Source organism: Phalacrocorax aristotelis, chromosome 6, assembly GCF_949628215.1.
Source record: "Phalacrocorax aristotelis chromosome 6, bGulAri2.1, whole genome shotgun sequence".
Classification (NCBI taxonomy): domain Eukaryota; kingdom Metazoa; phylum Chordata; class Aves; order Suliformes; family Phalacrocoracidae; genus Phalacrocorax; species Phalacrocorax aristotelis.
The window spans coordinates 37,556,512-37,579,026 of NC_134281.1; the positions used below are offsets into that span (position 1 = coordinate 37,556,512).

Genomic DNA, 22,515 nt, shown 5'->3' on the forward strand with positions numbered 1-22,515 from the left:
CATTATTTCCATTCTCTTTTTTTTGGAGCTGCTCAGATGGTTGTTATAAGACTGTTACCCTCTAAAAATTCTCTACTGGATATACTTTGAAAATTCCCTGACAGTGTTTAGTTTTGAAATTGAAACTGAAATTGTCGTTTCAGTTCTGATCTCTTGAGATATGTTTAGCATACTACTTGAAGGACTGCCATCAGTTTTGAAGGGTTTTTTGTTACCATTATATATTGCAAAATAATGTGCATCAAGTTTCATAGATTCTTTTCTAGTGTTTCTGGATTTTAATTTTGTTTTTTGCTGTGCTAATGCATAGTCTGTAAATTTCTCTGTCATATCTTGACTTGCTGTTCCATTTCTGATTTCCTGTGCGCTGCAGCACCAGGAGGCAGGGCTAGTCCTGGCAGTCATAAAAAAAGAGACTTGGTTCCCCCTTCTGGGAAAGCTGCCAGATATATACTACTTCAAAAGCTAAAATATATTCTGAGAACTTTGATCAACGGTCTTAAAATATTAGGCTAATTCTTCCCTCATTTTCAGTGCGTGAGAAACTAAAAAGGTCAAATGTGACTTGAAATGCATGTCAATTAAGGTGGATGTGGAATGCCTGGGTACTTAAAGTCATGAAGTCCAGCCTTTCACTGTTAACTATGAAATTTTTATAATGATGTTTGCATTAAGAATACAGAGGCATTACAGCATGTGTACTCTTAACAGTATTTCAGAAGTCAGGATGTATAGCTGTATTCTCACATTTGACAAAAGACTTTTTCAACGAATGAAGAAGATATCATGTGCCATCCATATACGGGTAATAGCTTCTATAGCAAAAAAGCTTTATCTTTCAACCATTTAATAAATTTCTAAGGATATACTTGGTGGTTGGTAGGAAATAGGGTTAAAGAGCTGTGGCTCTGCCAAATGGCTTTATACTGGTAGTGTTCCATTTGGTTAGATCATCTTAATTGTTAGTGTGCTTCTGTGACCTTCCCTAAGATTCCCTAGAAATATTTTTGTTAAATATGGTTGCAGTACTTAATTTCACTTTAAAATTCGTTTTCATAGATGTCTTTTGGTGAGAAGTGATTGCTTTTTGGAGGAGCTCTTGTGAGTCTGCTCTACAATGGTGCTTCTTGCTTTTAATTTCAGTCATGTTTTCTTTTATTCAAATTAAAATACTGCCTTTTTTTCCTCATGCCTCATTAATAGAAGCTCAGCATGGACGAAACAGGAGGAATGCTGCTTTCTGTCACAAGGGAGAGGCTCTGTTCTCTCTGTTTTAGACTTGTGCACGGATACTGCTTTCCACATCTTGACACTGTCTCTAAATGCTCTACTTTGTGTTAAATAACATAACTGAGATCTGGACTTTCTTCTACTTCTCCATTTTCTGCCCTTTCTCATCTCACATCTTAACTACTACACACCTTCCTTGCAAGTTGTGTCCGTTCCATCCCCTCCCCATTCTGTTTTCCTGGCTGGGTTGGTTTACAGCTGTTCTCTTTATGTGTGTTCCATCAGTGGTTTCCCATGTTTGCCTCTACCTTCAAGGTCTGATGTGACTTAGAATTTTACAGTTATTTTCTCTTAAAGAGATACTGGATCTCAGGCCATTATTTGTTCCAAAGGATTGCCAGTTTTGAGTTCTTATGAAGCTTTCCAACAAGAATGTTTATTTTCTGCTATTTAATTTTATTTGGCTGAAATATGTACAATATTGATAAATGTTACATTAATGTGTACAAAATGTATGTTTGTGGAACTCAATGTGAGCAGAAGCAAGTGGCAGTAAGATGCTGTGGGAGGAAGGACAAGCAGATGGTGACAGAAACCACTCTTTCTGAATTTGTTGTTGCTGCTGAGTCCAGATGACATGAAGAAGTGGTAGTATTCATGATCTGGTTTCCAGTAGGATATGTAACAGTGAAAACTGTTTAATTTGCAGTTTCTTTCTAGTGATTTAACCAGCAGAACATGCAAAATACTTTGCTGGGTTGTTTCTTCTCATTGTACCCTTTCTGCTTCATCCTTCCATGTGTGGTTTGCCATCTCATAATTAGGGAAGTGGTATTTATGATAATTAGGTTCTCTCTTTTCCCATGGAACTTTGTTTCTGATATGCTGTTGAAATATAACATAAATAAAGCCAGAATTAAAAAACAAATCCTCATTGGTTCGCTTTCATTAATGTCTAACCTACACTTTGAGTCAAGGAAACATCAGGAAAAATCAACCACAGATAAACTATGAACACAGCAGTATAAGTTTGAAGAGCTTCTAGTTAAGTTTGTTAACACGTGTTGTCTGAGGTCCAAACTATACTGAAAGATCACGCCTGAGGAAGAAGCAGCACATCTCTACTACTGCCACCCTAAGTAACCCTTGCAACGGAACTATCAGCACCCTGGTGTCTGGTGTGGCATTCTGAGCCGTGAGTGCTCTAGTTGTCACCTCCAAGGGGGAGGTAGGCAACTGCTAGATACTGGAATAAATGCTCACAAAGCATCCTTAAAGGGCAAAAGAGTTCTAAATATCTAAAGTCAGTGACTGTAAGACTGTATGAGTTCACTTTATAAGCTATTTTTTAAGTAGACCTTAGCAACTCAAAATTTAAAATATTACGTGAAACTGCATATTTCAGCAAAATTCCAGATTCATTAAATTTTTGCCTTACATTGTTCCACCTTTCCTTCTCTTTCATTCCAAAATTAGAGACCCTTATGTTACAGGTTCAGACAATGAATCCTTTTATCTAGCACTTACATTTATTATTCATTGTGCGTTGTCAGTAGATTGCTACTTCAGGCCTGAATTAGAGATAATTAATCTTAGGAAAGCACTTGTAATTTCACTTTATGAAGCACTATTGTCTCAGCACAGCAGTGCTGTGGTGGCAAAATGCTCTAATGCTCATTGTTGCTATGCAGTATCATATCTCTTAATATTTATGTTTATTCAAGTCTTTATTTTGCTTGCCTCTCTGTAGGTTTACATTACAAGAGTCATGTTTGTTTTGCTTTGGAAATATTTTTGGTAGTTTTATTTTATACAGAAATAGGTTAAATTGTCATTTAAACCGTGAGGTTAGAAAGACCTTTATCCTTTTCAGAACACTGAAAAGGAAAGCTTGGAAAAGTGATGGACTTCAGCGCAAGAAGGATCAAGTAGATTCCTAACTTGGCATGTTTCTTCACATGAGATAAATTGACAGCTGGTAATTGATCAGATACCGTATACACTTAGAAGCTAAGGCTTGATGTTTTCCATCTAGTGGTTAAATGTTTCTAAACCTTGCTGGCAACGTAGCCTTCTAGGAACTTTGGTTGCATGTGTGAGCATTTATGTAAGAACTTTACTCAGGAAGTTGATTTCATGTATTGCAGACTTTTTGTTTAGTTTACAGATCTGAATAGGGAACATGTCCTGCTCTGTGTCTTACAATTACTTAGAAACTATTTTAAAAATAGTGATATCTTTTGACCGTACTTAACAACTGGTATTTCTAGAATGCTGAAAGAATAAAATCATAATCTACGCCCACAGGAAGCTACTGGAGAAGTGTTTCAATGCAAAGTTACCAGAGATCCCCTAGCTGTATAGCACACAAAGGGAAATATTTTGGAATAAATATCAGTGTATCCTTGTCCTTCTATTCTTCCTTTGTATGCTGTTGATTGCAGTGGGAGATGACAATCTGAGACCTAAAACTGGGCTTTTTGTTTCACTTGGCATTCCTGCTAAGTGGAAATAAAAATTGCTAAGCACTTTAAAAATGTGCTCTTAAGTCTCTTCAGCTGTTTGCCTAATTGTTTTCAGGAATTTCACAGTAATTGCTAACTAAGTTATAGTGCTTACTGCAATGAGATTTTTTTGATTATGCTCTTCATGAAAACTGGCACATCATAAAAACATTTAATATAATTTTTGCTTATTATTAGGTTTTTGACAATGAACCATTCCTTTGTAGAAATGTTAATCTTATCATAGTCCTTGAAAATAGAAGTTGGGGAAAAATAATTAAAATTTTAAATAAGTGTATTACACTGTGTAATTTGTGCTGACTAGAGAAACACACCTCCAACCTGAATTACCCTGTGATCCTGACCTCGTAAGTGGAGTCACGAATTAGAATTTGTTGTTAGTCTAACTAATGCCCTGGCAGGCTAATCAAAATGCAGCAGCTTTTATTGTTAGCAAATTACAGTGATGCTAACACTTGTAGTCTCGTTACTGCTGGTTCCTCATAATCGATGTACACAAGCTTCTTCACATCAATGCTGTTCATGCTCACCCTTCCAGTTTCCTGAGCTCTGCTGGGAGGAGGATGCTGGTGGTAGCTCTACGTGAGGTATGCTGGGTCCTTTCAAGCAGCCAGCTGCTAATGCTTTGTGTTGTCCAAAAGTTTATCAGTGTTAATCACACTGGTTTTGTTAGACCTTTATTGTATCTGCGGTATTTTCCATAAGACTCTGCAGTTGCACAAAGCTGAGCTGAATCTAAAAGCAAGTTAGACATAAGTCGTCTGACTGTAATAACTTCATTACACTTAAGTCTCTCAACTGCAAAGCGTGCGCTGCTACAGCTAAATTCGAGCTCAGAAAACAAATTCAGGCTGAAAGAAGTCCAGCCAAACATGGGGTCTTTAGGCCCGTGTGTGAGAAATCTGTGTGCAGCAGGCATGCTGGAGAGGAGGGAGCATAAACTGACCTTTCAGGTTGGCTTGCCGAGTATAGTCGCTGAAGATGGAATTAGTCTGCTTGCAAAGCTATAAGCTGTTACAGTTGTGATGGGAGTACTGACATCTCTTTATGTTGGCCAGTCTGTAGTAAACCACAAGCAAAGGACAGCGTCTCCTGCGCAGTCATCTGGCCTGGGGCAGCTCCTGCAAAATAAGCCTTCTGGTTGCTGCCAGGTGCCATGTGTAATTTTGACATGCACTTGAAAGGATGTTCTTAAGCTCTTAAAATCTTTCATTGTGGCTTCCATTCTTCAGTGTAAGAAGTTCTTCAGTGTTGAGTCATCTTCTGGTGATGAAGCATGGAGGTTTTCTTGTGTTTACAGTCGCCTCCTTGTGAGCTGACATGGCTTATTACACTAGGGGCCTCTGATCCGAACTACAGCAGTTTGGCAAAATGAAAAGGTAATCTATTCAGAAAGAAAATCTCTGCAAGCTGTTTGAATCTGGTATGATAGAGCAGAGGTTCTTTGGAGGCTGTGGACTGGGTGATTTTTTGTTTTGTTGTTGTTTTGGGTTGTGTGTGGTTTTTTTTCCAATCTTATTGTTGGAGGAGGTTAATGTCTGTGAAACTGAAATTCTGGATTTCTGGAAAATGCTATTTATAGTCTTTTGAGGTTAGGTCTGGACCAAAGTCTACTGGAGAACCTCAAGGATGATCTAGAATAAATCTTCAGAGTGTCTGTCTGTGTTTGTAAGGATTGTTTTTCTTCTATTCAGGTAATGTTTGAAATACTCAGTTTAGCTGAAGCTGTGACAAATTTGCCGCTCTGCTGTATGAAGTGCAGCAAAAGTATAGGGAGATGTGTTTACAAAACTTAAGTCTGACCTTTCATGAAAGCAGCTGCTTGGTCTAGACTACTCCAGGCTGTTTAATAACAATTACAAGTACTGGGAATACCAGCCAGAATACACAAACAAAATTTTGTCTTTCTTTCCTATACCTTGATCCTTTATCCTTTACAGTCTAGGGCTTTGTCGTTGTTTTGTTACTCCTCTATGAGAGGTACTGACCTACCTCCCTGTTGGAGGCATAGCTTAGAAAAAATTTGCTCCCAGAATTTGCTTGTTTAGGTGTGTAGGGAAACAGTCCTGGTATAGGTAAGTGTATAAGCCTCTTGGATTGTTGGAACAGTCATTAACGGGTGCAAACTGCCCTGGTTTTTCACACAGTTAAACTCATTTGGTTTTGAATCTTGAAATTGTGCTTTGGGTAATTTCTCCAAATCTTACAAGCAGATAATTTGTGTACAATTTTCAGTCTAAAATTCTGTCTGCAGCTTTGATTAGGTTCTCCAGTGTGTTTGGAGTTCTTGCTCTAATTTCTGTATCGTTTACAAGGAACATTCTTATCTCACTATTATCTAGAATGTAGCAAAAATGTGAAGCTTGAAGATGTGCCCCTATACCTGTCCCCTTTTTCCCTGCTCCCTGGTACAGATTTTCATTGATTGTTTTTGGGAGAGAGGGTATAAAATTTTCCATTTGCTGGTCTCCTAGGTTACAGGGAAAGAGAGTTATGATCTCATGCCTTCCCAGTACTTCCTAATTGAATGTGCTACATCTTGTATTTAGAACTTTCCTAAGTGTTTCCTAGAAAAATCATTACTGTCCCTCATGACTGTACCAAATACTAGGACTTTAGTCTATTGTCAAAACAATTAAAGAGCACTGCTTTTTCATTCGGAATTGAGATCTATAACAGATGCAGGCTGTTTTAATCTCCTTCACCAAGTTCCCAGCCTTAATCTATAAACTATATTTCCTGTCTTTTCTATCGGTGTTATTTACCTTTTAACACTTGTACCTGTAATTTTATATACAGTACTCTTCTACTGCATCTGAAATTGCTTTATTTCTTAGTGATAGCATTCCTTTCTTGTGACTTAACCTGCTGTGCTTCTGTTAAGTCTCCCACAGTCTCCTCCTTGACTTCTAGCTCAGTCTGTTTATTTCTATCATCCTGGCATTAATATACAAGTAGTTGTGAGATGGTTTATTCTCTTTCTTTCTTGGTAAGTAATTTTTTCTTCTCTTTCCTCTTCCCCCTTTTCTTCTTATCCTTACTATCCACAAGCCTGGCATTTCAGTTCTTGACTTCCAGTTGTCTTTTTGTCAAAAAGTCAATCTTTTATCTACTCCAGGCTGGTGGGTTCCCCCCCCCCCCCCCCCCCCGCCTCTTGTGGCTGCTCTAAAGGCAGAAGGTTGAATGTCTGAAGGGAAGTAGTGGCTAGTCAAAAGCACATGTGTGCTCTGAGAGGGTTGTGCTCCATGGATGAGGTCTCTAGACTTCTCCTTTCAGTTGATTAAAGGAATGACAAACATACTGTGCATAGTGGTATAAAAAATTAAGGTGAGGTTTAGCAGATCATATGGACTGCCTTGGGGAGAGTGAAAGGAGGTGTGATTCACACGGGCAACAGTGCAGTCAGTTTAAGAGGTGAACACTTTGCAGATATTCAGTACTCAAAGTGCTGTTGATCCTCATTTTTGTTTCTGGGGTTGATGCAAGATACGAAATGGAAGTCGTCAGCTGTTGAGCTTTTGATCATTTTGAGCTGATGGAACTGGGTACCAGTGATCTTCACAGCACATCATACATCTTTTCCTGGAGACTATTAGAAAGAAATTATATGCAATGAAAAAATGTAACAGGAAAAGGTAATCCCGTGAATGTTGTGGCAATTACTAAAACTCATAGTGTGTCCCTATTATTCTTCTGCATAGCTTAAAATGTAATAGGTAGACCACACAAGTTGATGAGTGGTGGCATTTTTTTGGGGGGGTGGGGGCTGTGTGTGTGTGTGTTAGTTGTTTGTGGTAGTGCTTTGTGGTGTGGTTTTGTTTTTTTTTTTTTTTTTTTAATTCAGAAAGTAATGGCAAATGAGAGAGGGAGGCTTCACTGAAGAAATAACATTTTGGTCATTCTTTAGAGGAGTCGTCTGTGGCAGTGTATGGAGATGTGCCTGTGAGGAAGGAACCCAAAGGTGGTAAAAAAAAGGGAGTGAAAATAGAAAGACGCTAGATCAAATATAGATGTGTAGAATGTGGACAAGGACTCTAGTGGCAGTAAAAAAATTACTTCAAACAAAAATTGAAATTAGTGGAGGGTAATGTGGTTAACGGGAGGAGGGAAAAATTAGATACATTGCCAAGTAATTTGGAGCAGATGGGAGGTGAGAAAAAATGAAGAGCAGAGATGTCTAACTGTAAAAGGCTGTAGAAGTCAAGGTGACAGATGAGGACTTAGAATAAAGTGCTCTAGTAAACAGATTATAGAACCCAGATCACTTCCTTGCTTGCTGAAGAGGAGGAAATGAGAGAGAAGGAATTGGAGGTGAAAATGAAGTTTTGGTCCTGGGAGAGTAGAAGTGTATGCATTATTTAGAATAGAAAAGGAAGACTGTAGCAATAAACTAGGGGGGAAAAAGAAAAGGTATGCTCAGTACTAGATAGAATCATTTTGAGATAATGGCATGGCAGGAATGGGAGAGGAAGCTGACATTTGGATTAGAACCAACTTGAAGGAAATGTGCTGAATAATTGCTGCATGTTTGAACTGATATGCAGAGGTGACAATTAAGTAATCGGAAAACTTGTACTTACAGTGGACTTGTTTCCTAGGAGGGGGCTAAAAGAATCGATACAGTGGTGAATCAGTACATCAGAGCATTAGAAATTTCTTACTGCAATGTTATGTCTTGCTATGAAGTGCATGACTCGGGTTGCTTTATGGATGCTATGAAATAATGATAATGATCACTCAATTTGCTGTATTTTTATTCCTTAATAAAAATGTCTTCTCTCTTGTGCATAGATATTTGATTTAATGGATGCCAAAGCCCGTGCTGACTGCATCAAAGAAATAGATCTTCTTAAGGTAAAAGATTTTTTTTTTAAAATGTGCAGCCATCATCGAAGTATATTAAGTTTTTCAGATACACCTGAGGTGTCCACTGTTGTCTGTGTAGAGTTTTTATAAGCCTCATTTGAGGAATTTTGTAATCTTTTTTTTGCTTTAAAAATTAACTTTGAGAAGTAAATTTGATAGAAAAATAGGTAACTTTTAAAGTAGAAGTTTCTGGTAAAACCACAGTATTGTAAATAATGATGTCCTGTGCACAGTAAAATATTGATTTTTGAAAATTGACATGGCTGTTTCAGTTAAGTTTAGCATGCTATTGCATAGATATATTGAAGCAAAATTCCTCTAAAATTGCAATGTCAGTTATCGTGTTGATCCTAAAATGCCATCGTGTTCTTGCAAAATCTTTATCTGTAAATGATTCTCATAAGCATATACTTTTTGTATCATACTGAAATAGATTTTAGGGGTTGTTTTGTTTGCCTAAAGAATGTTTCATTTGTCAGTCTTATATTTTAAGACGTGCTCTACCCTAAAATGTGCGTTGTTGTTCTGCTTTCTTAGCAACTGAATCATCCAAATGTAATTAAATATTATGCCTCATTCATTGAAGACAATGAACTGAACATAGTGTTGGAATTAGCTGATGCTGGGGATCTCTCTAGAATGATAAAGGTAGGAATTAACTTTTTAAAAATTTGAAAGCTTGTAATGTTCAACTATGGCTTTTCATTCTGTGTGCTCATCACTGGGTGAAATGCAGTGAAATGTCAGGAACTATGGAGAAAGTGGAGTGTTTAGACTGACTTTTTAAAATGCATGTTCAATATTGATGCTTATGTAAGTATTTTTAACACTGTTGCCCAGAATGTAAGTGCAGATGGGGACATAACTAGACTGAAATGATATTAGCGCTGGGGAGAAGAAAAAAAAAAAAGCTATAAAGAAAAGCACTGTCACCACCATTTAGAACAACACATTTTGACAGCATTTCTGATTTTTGGCACAGTTGTGTTTTGTGTTCCAGTATTCTATTCTCTGTAATAGTAGTGAAAGCAGAGAAGGGCTGGCGTCATAAGGCAGAAGTTTCTTCTAGATCTTGAACTTCAGCTGCTAACTACCTTAGCAAACAAAATGAGGATTAAAATGGAAATAACTAAGTTGTTTTCAAGGTCTGGTTAAATACTTTATCTTGAGACTAACATATTCTGAAAATATATTTCATATTTGTTTGAAATCACATGCAGTGAACTTACTCATGTGTTGTTGTGCATTGTGGGTTAATTGCTTTCTTTTGTAGATTTTAAATGCCTGTTCTTTAGCTAATCAATGGATAAAAAAAATTTATCCAAGACCAGTTGTATAAACTTTGTATTCTGAAACTTATATGAACTTCTAACTAGCTTTTTTTCTTTCCCTCGTTTCTTACCCTTTTTCTACCAGGTCTTGGTTTTACTATGTCCCTTTGGTGTACTTTCTTCTGTGCACACCAACATTATTGTTGTCAACACAGTGTAACTCTGGGAACAAACAATGCTAGTCAATTAGCATTCGCTGAGCAACAGCCTGGCACAGAACAGAGGTCTGCTGTTTTGCTTAGGACCTACATGAATAGAGAATGTTAATTCCTTCGTTAATGACTTTCATACTGATTTTTTTTTTAAACTTTTGAAGACTATTCCCTTCTAGATTGATAATTGTAAGGTAGGACAGTCAAAATTTGGCTCTAAACAGGTTGACAGCGTTCTGTTAATATTTATATCCAAATCTGATACTTTTCTTCACTTTATGAATTATTAATTCTGTGGGCTTACATTTCATGAAACATAAAGGAAGGTTTGTCTTTTCTTTTGAATGTTCAGTTTTGACACAACAGTTATTAATGTGAGTGCTCTGTGACAGATTGCCTTATGGCATGTCTGGTCTTATGACCCGTTGAAGCTTTTTCTTTTTCCCCTGCTTTTTTTAAACTTTTTTTTTTCCATTTTAAACCCAATGTGTGAATAATGGTTTCTTCAGTGCAGTTGGCCTCATTACACCTTGTCCAAGTTGGTGGGTATTTTTCACAGGCTCGATCTTGGAGGCACTTTGTGGTTGTCCTTTTAACACAGGGATCATGTTTAATGTAGCAAACTTAGATTGCCGTTTGATGTTAATGACAGCCTATCAGGCTATTATTAAATATGTATGAGATGTCACAATGCACTCCATCTTCACGCTGCTGGTGGAGGAAATGATTTGGTAGAATACGTGGATGGTATGAGTTTAGATGTGGGACACATCAGTTAATAGTGTCTTCTTAAAGAAGCATTTTTAAAAACTGCCCGAAAAATAAATTATATGTACTGGTACAGAAACTTCCTAGCCGAATGGCTGCCTGTCACACTCTTAAATTAAGTAACTATGCTGTGTTATTAAAACAAACCCTGCTTTGGTTTCCAGTGTTCTTGCTAGAATGCTCTTCTGTGTTTGTTGGAAGATGTTGAGGCACCCCCAGAAGAGTGTTTGGGTACTAGGCTTGTGTGATTTATAGAAAGGATCAAGCATATTTTTGAAATTGTAATCTCCCACAGCTTGAATGGCACTGAAACCAATGTTAATGTGAGAGAAACTACTTAGCTAGTTTACTTGGTTATTTGTTCTGAAATTATTGGCACATCAGAGAATTCTTGCAAAGCTGCTGTGCCTCACAGTGCACCTTAATGAATTCTTTAGTTCTTCCCTTAATGAACCACATCCTTGCTGCCCAGCTTTTATACCATCCCTGTTGTTACCTGTGAATAATACTTTCTTTGTCCCCATTGAGTAGGCGACTGAGGAAAATCACTTGGTGCACTCATAGGGATTCTACTAGAATTCATAGAATCTGCTGTATGTCAAAACCCCCCCCCCCCGTGCATCAGCATTTACAAATTGCATAATGAAACAGGAGGTATCTTGTGTCCTCTCTATGTGTTTATGTATGTACATACGCAGATGTAATCCACTTTGCATTAACTTTTTTTAATTACCTCTGTCACAGGGAGATGTTTCAGTACAGCCTCCATTCTCAGAAGTAGGAAGATCCAAAATTGATGATTTCTTACCTTACAGCTTTTAATGGCCTGGTAGAATTTTTGGATGTGGCATGTCATTAATACTGAGAGGCAAACATTATCAGTGAGGGGGAGATACTTGCCTTTGATTTACAGTTGGTTTTGCACTAGAATATGTCCCTCAGTATTGTGTAAGCCCTGTGTAGGGATGGTGAAAGAAGGAAAAATTCTTGATGTTCTGTATCTGTGAATTAGGCTGCTGGATACTATTGCATCAAATATTTTACGAGCAAATAATTAGTAACTAATGTGCTAGTTCCCACTTGCTCATGGTCTGTTGCTTGTCGGTGTCTCTGGTCTCCACTATGGAACGTGGTGATAGTACATGGCTACCAAGGTTAAGGGTAGTTCACGAAAACTATTGTCACCTTGTAATATGACCTCCTTTTGCAATACAAAAATATGTTGTAAAGCAGGTTTGAGGCTCGATCCCTTTTCCTATTAGTCACAGTTCTCCTCCGCTACAGATGGGGACAGGGTGATAATTGTTCTGTGGACTTTTTTTTAAGCAAGAATTGATTTATTGGATAAAGCAAATGCCGTACATAAGAATCTACTAATTGCATTAATCAAGAAAATGCGTTATAATGATTCAGTAAAAAGACGCAGTTAGTAAAGTCTGTGCTGACGATATTGAAATGAGAATTTGAACTATATTGCAGAATAATTAGCATATTATTTAAGATTAAAATGAAGTTGTTAGGCTTGTAAGAAGGGATTTTATCAACACTAAAATGTTGTGGTTTGTTTTTTCTTAAAATCAGCAGCAAACTCTTAGGCCTGTTCTATTTCTGCAGATATTTTTAGTTTTCCTGGCAAATAATCTTAGCACACCAAAAAAATGCAGACTTTAAACTGAATATGTCATACAGATCTTAAGGAGGTTAATAATGTTTTGGGAACAAGTATGAAGGCTTTCGTCTATAAAGTTAAAAATGTTTGCAGCTTTCTCAAGATAGATGGAAAATAATTTGAATTGTACAAAATGTCACCTAGGCACTTCACCCACTCTTCAGAGAACACTTCTTGTGTGTATTTTTTTCAACTTTTAAATTAAAAAAAATAAATATACTATAATTAGCTAGGTAAAATAAGACAAGTATTTTAAAACTTCTTATCAGTGTGATGTTCATATTGATATCTCAGGTTTCTGTAGTTGGGAACAGTGAATTCTTTGTCCTTAAACATGCTTGTATTTTACAGGACGGTCGAAATTCAGAGATGGTTGCTTCTTTCCAAGCAACTAATGCATATATAAATTGCTCAATTGCAGTAGCTGGAGCTCTGTTTAGACTTGTTTGAAGTTGCATTGATTATCATTGTGATGTTTCACCAGTGGTGGATATTTTGGGCTTCACTGTGCGAACTTGTGTCAGGCAATTTCTCCTCTCCACATGGTCTGGGTTGCAGACCCTCCCTCCTCTCCCCATGCCAAAATGGATTAGCAGTGAGGTGTTTTTAGAACTTATTTGTAATACTTCAGGGTTGCCTAACTTGCCTGTGCTGCATTACGGGACAGCTTGCCTTTTTTAAGGGCTTAAGGAGTGGAAGCAATTTCAGCTTCAATCATTGGCAGCTTTGCCAGCCCAGAGCACTGCTCCTGCCTGCGTGAAGCAACCATGACGCCGTTGCAGAATCCGTGTGACTGCAGTCTGTGTGTTACAGCATGAGGTGGCTACAGGGTGAGTTGACAGCCTTTGGGGATTTTTAGAGATGAGGTAATGGCAGTGGATTTGGAAGGAACAAAGGGGTACAAGGTAGTTATTACAATCTGCCCTAACTGGCTCAGTGATGTCTGTGAGGCTGGACAGCACCGACTGGAGGGTTATCCACATCATTCTGAACTTGGATGGTGATCAGATGCAGGTCAGAAACTTCTGTGTGAGTTGCTTTTGTGCACTTAGCAGTGCATCTTGCCCCACTGATCTTGCAGCATGGTGGAGAGTTGAGGGGGCACGTACTGCTACAGAAGCTAATTACTTTTTCTGTCTGCAGACTAGCTGCCCTGGATTGCTGCATGGCTAGTAGCCCATGATTAACCATTCTCACTGCAGTGAAGCTTTTTGTGTTGCTGAGAATGGGAAGTTGTTACTGTTGTTTTTTTTTTCTGACTATTTTCTGGTGGATTGCTGTCCTGGGAATGTGCTAGAAATAGAGATGGTTTTTCAGATGGTGGGGTTATCTGGTGAAAGTTGATGCACACGTTAGCTATAGTTTGACTTTTTTACTGTGATAATTGTAAGGTTCTGGAGAGTATGAAGTTAGGGAAGCACCTGTGTACGGAAGAGGTGCAGTGGGAAGATTTAGCAGGTCAGGTGTTTATTCCTTCCCAGGGCATGACCCAATGTTTTGGGAAAGCCTTAGTTGTTAACTGACCATATTGTTTGGCTGTGACTTTATAATATAAAACATTGATTCACAACTGTAGCAGTTCTAGGAGATAGTTGGTGTTCCTGTTTGGAAGGCTGGTGGGACAATGATGATAAGGCCAGTGTAGTCTCAATGGCAGCGTTGCAGAAGCTGTATTCTGCTGTGTGCACGTGTAGCGGGACAGTAACTCTGTTTGCTGTTAGGGTTGCCAAAGACTTAGCTGTGTGAGAATGTGTTTTCAGTTTGTCAAAATACAACAATTTCATACTATAATGTTGCATGCCAGCTGTCCGCTTGAGGGTGTATGTGTCCAAAAATGTTTTAGAATTTAGTAGACAGCTAAGGAAAAATATATTATTCTGCTGAGATATGTTTGTTTGATTTTTAATCTATTTATGTATTTTAAAATCTAGCAACCATTGTATCTGAAATATTGTGAGCACCTTGTCCTTGAAACGGAGACTTAAAACTTAGAAAGGGGATTTCACAAATGTTAAAACTCGCGTAAACTTAGCCTAGCCTAAATACAGGAGTTCATATGTGCTTAACAGAAGTTGCTGGAGCATAGCAGCCAAAGTGGAGAATTTCTGTACATGTAGAGCTGAGTGAACCTCTTGCATTTCTTAGTGCTGACAACATTGTCTACCTGAGTGACTATGAATGCTTCAACCTACAGCATGGGTGACTGAAAAGGCTTTGCCAGAAGTAGCTTTTGCCAGATGCTGGGGATGGGCTGAAGCTTTCCTATCTCTCAGAGGGCGTTTGTTCTTTCTAACAACACAAGGAAGGGAGTAATCTGAGATTAATGTGGAGAAGACAAAAGATGAGGCAGACAGAAGAGTAGGCTCGAACAAGCAGCTAAATGACCCTTAAGGAGGGAGAGAGAGGATCTGACTGGGAATAGGGGATACAAGTGGACTGGGACTAGCTGGTAAGCAGTTTCTGAGAGAAGGTAGACCAGGAAGTTATGACACAAGGCAGTAGAGACTGAGAGGTCTAAGAGAATAGGAGTAATGGATTGGGAAACTTGGAAATGGGAGTTCCAATAGTGGGTATGAGCGCAGTGAGATTAGAGGAGAGCTAGTGTGTTGCCAGAGAACAGGACAGACTGGGCAAGGATCCTACAGGCAGACGAACTGGCTGCCAGTAGGGAGAGAACCTGGATGAGATAACTCAGACTGGCTGGGACAGGATGCAGTTGTGTAAATGAAGAAAATGGGATGAAAGGACCGTTCTGGGATGGGGCTGGAGAAGAGGAAGGTTGCATAGGATTTACAGATCAAATACAGGGGAACACAACCTTTCCTTTAGCATACTGCCATGTAGAGTGTGGAATGGGACTCAAGGTTCAGGAGTGTCGCTGTTCATCTGCTGTCAGCAGATGTAAATGAAGTCCACTGGCAGTACCCATCCATTACCTGCTGAAGGATGATGCTCTGTTGTGCAAGTTACTCGGCCAGCTGCAATACTAGCTGTGGCTATAAAAGTGCCAACTGTAGTAAGCTGTGCATAGAAATGTAATAGAGAGCCTGCATTTTTGTAGTTATTTTTATGCTTTTTTTTTTTAATCTAGGGAATTGGTTATAACCTAAGGAAGCAACACTGAATCTGCAAAATCCAGCATTCAAAGGCTAGAAAATCCTACAACTGGGTATCTTATACTCCAGCAAATTTCAAGTTTAGTTTTTCTTTGAAGAACCACCACTCTATTCAGTGTTAAGGGTGCAGCTACTCTGGGTAGGAATCATGGTGGTGCAGGGCACACACCACCATTTGTTGTATCTGTGCTGCCGCCTTTGCTGCAGTGGTCGTTTTCAAGGCAGGGAATTCAAGAAAGACAAAGGTTTTGTGGTTAATACAATTGAATGCTCTTCCAAAGACCATCCTTCCTTACTGTCCCTGGTACTGTTCCTAAGGGATACTGTGTAAACCACATCAGGCACTATTTTTTTGATGGCAATTGTAATTGATTATTCTGTATTTCTGATAATCAAGATAACACTCTGGGGTTTGATTTGTAGAAGTATTGAGTGTTCACAGCCTCATCTGTTCTGAGTGGAAACTGTGCTTTGAAGAACTGTTTCATTAAGCGAAGTACATTTAAAAGGAGATGCTTAAATTGGTGCGGAATTAATTAACACTTTTGGTCTTAATTCTTTGCCCCCATTCTAATCTGTAAAATGGGGATATTACTATGTCATAATTTCTAAGGCCATTTGTGGAGATAAACTTCAGGAGGTTTCCTTTATTAATTTGATATTCCACTGATGCATACCAGGAAGCAGTACCCTCTCCCTGAAACTTATATTTAATAATAGGTTTCAAAAAGTGCACAATAAATAAAGCCTAGAGACATTTTCAAACTGCCTATTAGCTGAGTGTCATGAATGAATGAGAAAAGGGTCTTCTGACATAAAGAAAACAGAACTGAAAGCTACATGCGTACACACACTCACAAGGGGGAAAAATTATGGTGGCTTTAATCCTGAGACTTTTTTTTATACTTATATTTATGTCCAAATACTTCACATCGTGACTGTGGAAAAAGTATTTTTAAAGTAGTCTTTTGTGCATGTTCATGTATTTTCTTTTCATGATATTGATTTATCATGACCTATAAGTGCAAATTTTAGAATGTGGAATGTGATTCTTTTGGTCATCAGCAGTATCTGTGTCTCTTGTGCTTTTTTCCTCTCTCCCTCCCCCCCATGACTGCTAGATTTAATTTAAAGAACAAAAATCCCCACTTCCTTACTCCCCTCCCCCCAGTGCCAAACATCCTGACTTGTAGTCTTTTTATTTTTAGCATATGGTTATGTTTTGTAATAAAGAACAGTTTGGCACCTGCTGAAGCTATGTAATTGATAAATGTTAAAAGCTTAAAAATATTTTTTTTCCGTGTTTTCTATCACCTTTACTCCTAGGTAGCTTGAAGAAACATGTAATATGCTAAGATACTGTAGCACAATATATGCTAATTACAGATCAAAGCTAAATTACTTTTATGTGCCTTTTCCTAGAGGAGGAACCTGGGGCTCTGAAATGGTCAGGCTAATTTTTGCCACTAACCTTTTTTTAAAGCTACTAAAAATATTTCTTAAATTCTGCCCCTGCCCAGTAATTAAAAAAATACTCCCCTGCCAAGGTGGGAGAGCTAGTTCTGGTAAGCTTTTGCTCCCCATACGTGTGTGTTACTGGGGTGTCTGACAGGTGCTTGCCTGTCACCTTAGCTCTCATCCGCAGGTAACCAGAATGAGAGCTGCGGCGGCAGTTTACCATGTGCAAGTTATGTGTAAGTGCTGGCAGGAGGAAAGCTGACTGGTCCAGCAGTTTATAACCAGTGGGGTAATTGGACTGGGTAATTGCCAGACAGCCTTGTTATTTTTTCTGTGAATCAGCCATTGTCCGTGCCTGCCACTGGAACAATAAGAATAAGTGGGCAGATTTTCTGCTAAAATAATTAGATATCAACACTGTTTTGTCTTGTGGACAGCCCCCTACACAGACATCACACCTGAAGCTATTGTATAAGCCAACCGTCTGTACTCACAGGGAGAGTAACTGTGTCAGTCAGCTATGAAAAGTTAACTTGATGTTAAATTTCATTTAACTATTACACAGGCTGTTCAAGCAGCTCTAACTGGGGCAGAAATGCTCGGGGTATTTCTCGTTCACCTTTGCCCACTGGTGCTAGAATTGTCTGGCTCCATGAACACAAAAGAGCACGGAGAATTGAAAGATTTTATTAAATAGTAGTTCTGGGTGTGTTTTCTTGTTTGAAATGCATTGCAAAAACAATACTTGGAGATCGTTTGTAGTTTTTCACACAGTTGCTTTTGAAAAATTTGCAGTGTCTGGTGTTTGTGCTATATGAACAACTTGCTGAGAATGGAGAGATCTTGAATTTGTCTGGCTTATTTGTGGAGAAAAGAAAAAAAAGTTAAGATGGTAGTCTCGGTATTTACTGTGTCATGCTATTGCTTTTTATTAGGGAGTAGAGTTAATGATTCAAGCATGGCTTTCACCTCTTCATGCTGTACCAGTTTTCCCAAGGGGATCTATTGGAGAGGGATGCATGTAAACAAATACTGTTGAATTTAAACATGTGGCTGTGTGTTTTAAGAAGCCTGCTCAGCGATAACAGCATAGACAATGAAAATGATACAGTTACTGGAAAAATTACTTTCATGGCTTTGCAAGTATATCTGATTTCAGTAGGATATCTTTATCTCTGAACACTATGTTCTTGCTTTTTTGTGTGAGCAAAAACGTTAGGTGGAACAGAGTGCCTCTAGGTGGACAGCTCAGTAAGGAAAAATGAATCCTTGCAAAGGCAGTTGGATGAAAATATATATATAAAGTAACTTTGCTCAGAGCTTTCTAAGGGATCTGAGTTTAATCAGGAGCCTTATTAACAGTCTGAAGCATGAAAAAATATATACTAAAAATTGAAAATGACAATTTTGACTTGAGTTTTCCTTACAAGGCTCTTTATTTCTTGTAAGTAGATGTCTTTATTTGGATTGTGTGTGAAAGAAGATTGTGATTCAGAAGATGTTTCTATCTCAATTCTGTGGTGTGCATGTGGTGGGTACTGTGGTGTGTGTTTTGTGGTTTGTTTTTTTTTTAATATTTATTTTCCTTAGGAAAGACCATAGTTTCATTCTACTAATTTGGCCTTCTGATGCTAGTAGGTAATTTTATTACTACAATTACTTTCTCTGTTAGTTTTTGTACTCTTAGTCTTTTGTTGCTATTGATTAAATAAAATTACTTGTTGTATACGAAATCAATAAAAAGACGACTGATTTTTTTTTAAAAATGCATTTTTTTGTCAATTCTGGAAGGGGAAAAATAAATGTATGGCCTCTTCAGTAACTAGAGATGTGAACAGCTGTAAAGAAAAGTTGGAAAAAGAACCAGCTAAATATTTTTAAAAATTGTTTCTTCTTATTAGTAGTCACTTTATTGGCCAAGTACTTGTTACTTTCTCTATGTTCAGTTGGTAGATGCTAAATAGTTTGGGGTTTTTTGTATTTGTTCTATTTTTACAACGAAGAGACAGCTGTTATTCCTGAAATGTAGGCAAATTTGGTCACCTTATGATCAAATTGGATGAATGAATAAAGATGTGTTGGAAAGGTATATTTTTGTTCTGCATGGAAAGCAAGGAAAAATGGCAGAAAACTTACCACAGTCTAAAGATATGGGCAGCTGAATTCATAAATGCACAGAGCCGGGCAAAACTCCTGGGACACTGCTTTCCTACTAGAATGATATAGCATCTTAAATAGAAATTAAGACTTATGTAGAAACTTCATTTCTATATACATGTGTGTCTGATCTTTACTCCAAAATAGAGATGTTGAGGTCCATCTTCACTGGTCTATCTTTTTGACCCTGCACGCCCTTGCCAGTTCTGGTTTGTTTCTGTTGTATTCACAGAGAACTCTTACTCGTGCTTCCATAATTGCCTATTACAGCTGCCTGACCTCCTCTTTCCTCTCTCTGTTCTTTCTGCTAGTCCATATGAAAAAGGCTCCCAAAGAAACACATGCAGAAGTGGCCAAGAACTTCACTACGTGCTACTCGGAAGTTTCTTGTAATAGTCCCATCTGCATCACTTTCCTCTTGATGAAGTTCAGATTTCTTCCCATGAGTACCTGGTTGTTGAATGGCTGTGTTCTGATAACTCTATGCAATAAAATACAAAAAAAGACCCCTTTATATTTTTGTAAACTAGAAGTGAAGTCATGAGAAGACAGATGCAATCAAGATCCTCATCAAAATGTAAAAGCAAGGAAAAGGCATCTATTTAAAGCAAGGAAATGATCATTCTCATTTTACTTTTTCCCCAAATTCTCTCTTTCAGAAGGCAACTCTAGCCTAGAACATGCACAGTACAAAAATCCAGGTATATGTTCTTGTGGGCTCATTGGACAGAGCCCACAGACTTTTTTTTTTTAAATAATGACTGTACAAAATTGTTCATCAGTTTATAATCTTTCTGAAAAATATATTCATAAACCTCTTGCTTTCTATAGTCCAGTTTGTTTCTTAAACACTCATTCGGGGTTTTCTATCTTATTTATTTATTCCTATTTTTTTCCTCTATTTGATGAGGTCTAAACCAAGCTAAATCACACCTTAAAATTCTGAGTCACTAACATCAGAACTGAATGCTGAATTTTTTCCAAATGTGGTTACTGAGACATAGGCAGTCACACCTGAAATCTCCAATTGTATTGAAATCATCTATACTTGCTGTTCTTAACTCATCTGCAGAAAATCCTTAATAAAAGCCGAACATAGTCCCTTAAGAGTATTCTCTGAACTGTGCTTGTTGAGCCTAGATAAGACCATTTGCTAATTGCTGTCACTCTTGCTTTTGGAATTTGACCTTTAAAGCATCATCTTTAGAAACTCAGTATAATGTAATTCCATGCTTTTATATTGACTTTAAACTTTTCCCCCCCTTCTGTCTTTTACTCAATTGTTTGTTTTAATGCCTCCAAGAAACTGAATTGCATATGCTGTTTAGGTGCAGGGCACCTATATTTAATATTACTAGGATGAAAACGTTTGGAGAATATTTAATTTTTCTTTTAGCGATTCATTAGAGAAAACCAGGAGAGTTCCGTTTTCTGCTCACTCTGTAAAAAGGGACGAAAAGATGAACTGGTGATATAACCTGCCTATCTTAAAGCTCTTTAAGGCATTTGTATAGCAGATTTATGACCACAAAAATTTCCAGTTGCATAAAATGACTGAATTGCAGTTTTATCTGTACTGACATTGTGAAAACTCTTCAAAGTAGTTTTTTGTGATTCCATTCTCAAAGACAGAGATGGAAATTTCATGGGATGTGGCTTTTGAAACAAATAATTCTTGCTGGGAGACAGTCTGCTGCCTGAGCATGCCTGGTATTCTCTGTTTACCTGATAAAACACTAGCTTGCAACACTGCCCAAATTTTTAATGCACATGTATAAGCAGTTCCCTTTTTGCCCAGTTTCAACTATGTTGAGATTGATTTTTCATCTCAAACAGGATTATGCTTTTTTTAATGTCACACCCTTAGAAGGCCAGTGGTCTGAGGGGCACCAGGACTGTCCTTTGAGCCTCAGACAAGCAGAATAGTAAAATGTTGAAAATACTCTTATTTTAGACAGCTGTATGTCAGGGCATATTCCTTTGAGGTCAAATTTAGGCAGGTAATAGCAACGACAGTGGGAGATAACTGTATTAAGTTAACTTGGTTATGTGGACCTTAGGATGCTTGAAACATTAGAGCACTAGGCAGTGAATTAGTTTCAGGATTAACTGTTTGTGATGCTACTAAGCTTTGCTGCAACAGAGGTTAACAATTATTCTTTTGACATCATGTCTTCTGTATTTTGGCTTCTCTGTAGGAAGGGGACAAACCCCACAGCCATTAGAACTGCATTTTGGTTGCAGACTGTTTTAAAATAATGGAGAGGAGAGAAGAGGATCCAGCTTTGAATACAGTTAATATGTGCTGTATGAATTTAATTATGCAGTTGGGCATAAAATAGGTTTGACCATGTTTTCCATCAACTTATATTTCTTGTTAGAAGGTAATGTTCTAAACAGGAATGGGATTCCTTTTTTTAAATTGAATTCTCTCAGAATTAACACTGCCTGCCAGACTGTTTCCTAGAAACATGCAACTTGTTTCAATAGCTAGTTTTGAAAAATCAGTCTCTTTTGGTAGCAGAGGCTTTTAATCACTACTTTGGCTATTGGTGGACAACAGCCCAAGAAAACATTGAGAATACATATTTTGGTGGAAGAAGATGGTGTCATTAATTAAAATAGAAAATAATGTTTGGCGAGTTTATTTTAAAGATGCTGGATTATTTCTAAACCTATACAAGCGACAATGGTGCCTATTTCTTTGTTTTGTTTAAAGACTGTTAGCAAATCTAGCAGCTCTCTTTTGCATCCTCTTTAGATGGATAAATTCTATGGGGGTTAATAATGCTGATGCTTTCAGGAAGAGAAGTTATTATAATGCAAAATTATTAATGCCTTCAGTAGAATGAGACAGCATCTTAAAAACTGTTATGTTGTATGCTTTGCACTGTAAGAACTGAAGCCAATTTTGTAGCGTACAATAAGCTACAGTGTTATAGATGGCAAATGAATAAAATGTTAAACGAATACTTGTTTATAAATACTTTGGAAGTACACTGATGTACTTTAAGTACATCAGAACGGAAATCTGTAATGGAAAATCTTGCCTGAAATTTCAGACATTTTGTGAATGGTGTTTCATCACTGCTTGTGCTTAGATTTGAGTTAAAAAAATAATAATTCAGAATGTTTAAATAAAGTACCTAGTTATAATTATGATAATTTCAGAATGCATTTTAAATCAAGGAACTATGCTTTCATGTGCACATACTTACATGTATTGTGTATTTGTTTTTAAAT

At 37.7% G+C, this 22,515-nt stretch overlaps 1 protein-coding gene across 2 annotated transcripts in view; it reads left to right on the forward strand.

Moving 5' to 3' along the window:
* NEK7 (NIMA related kinase 7) overlaps positions 1–22,515 on the forward strand; it is a 70,248-nt gene that overhangs the window by 21,786 nt on the left and 25,947 nt on the right. For both annotated transcript variants that reach the window (XM_075097225.1, XM_075097226.1), the window contains 2 exons: positions 8,547–8,609; positions 9,159–9,269. In XM_075097225.1, coding sequence (XP_074953326.1) covers positions 8,547–8,609; positions 9,159–9,269 — 174 coding nt within the window. The remainder of the gene's footprint in view (positions 1–8,546; positions 8,610–9,158; positions 9,270–22,515) is intronic.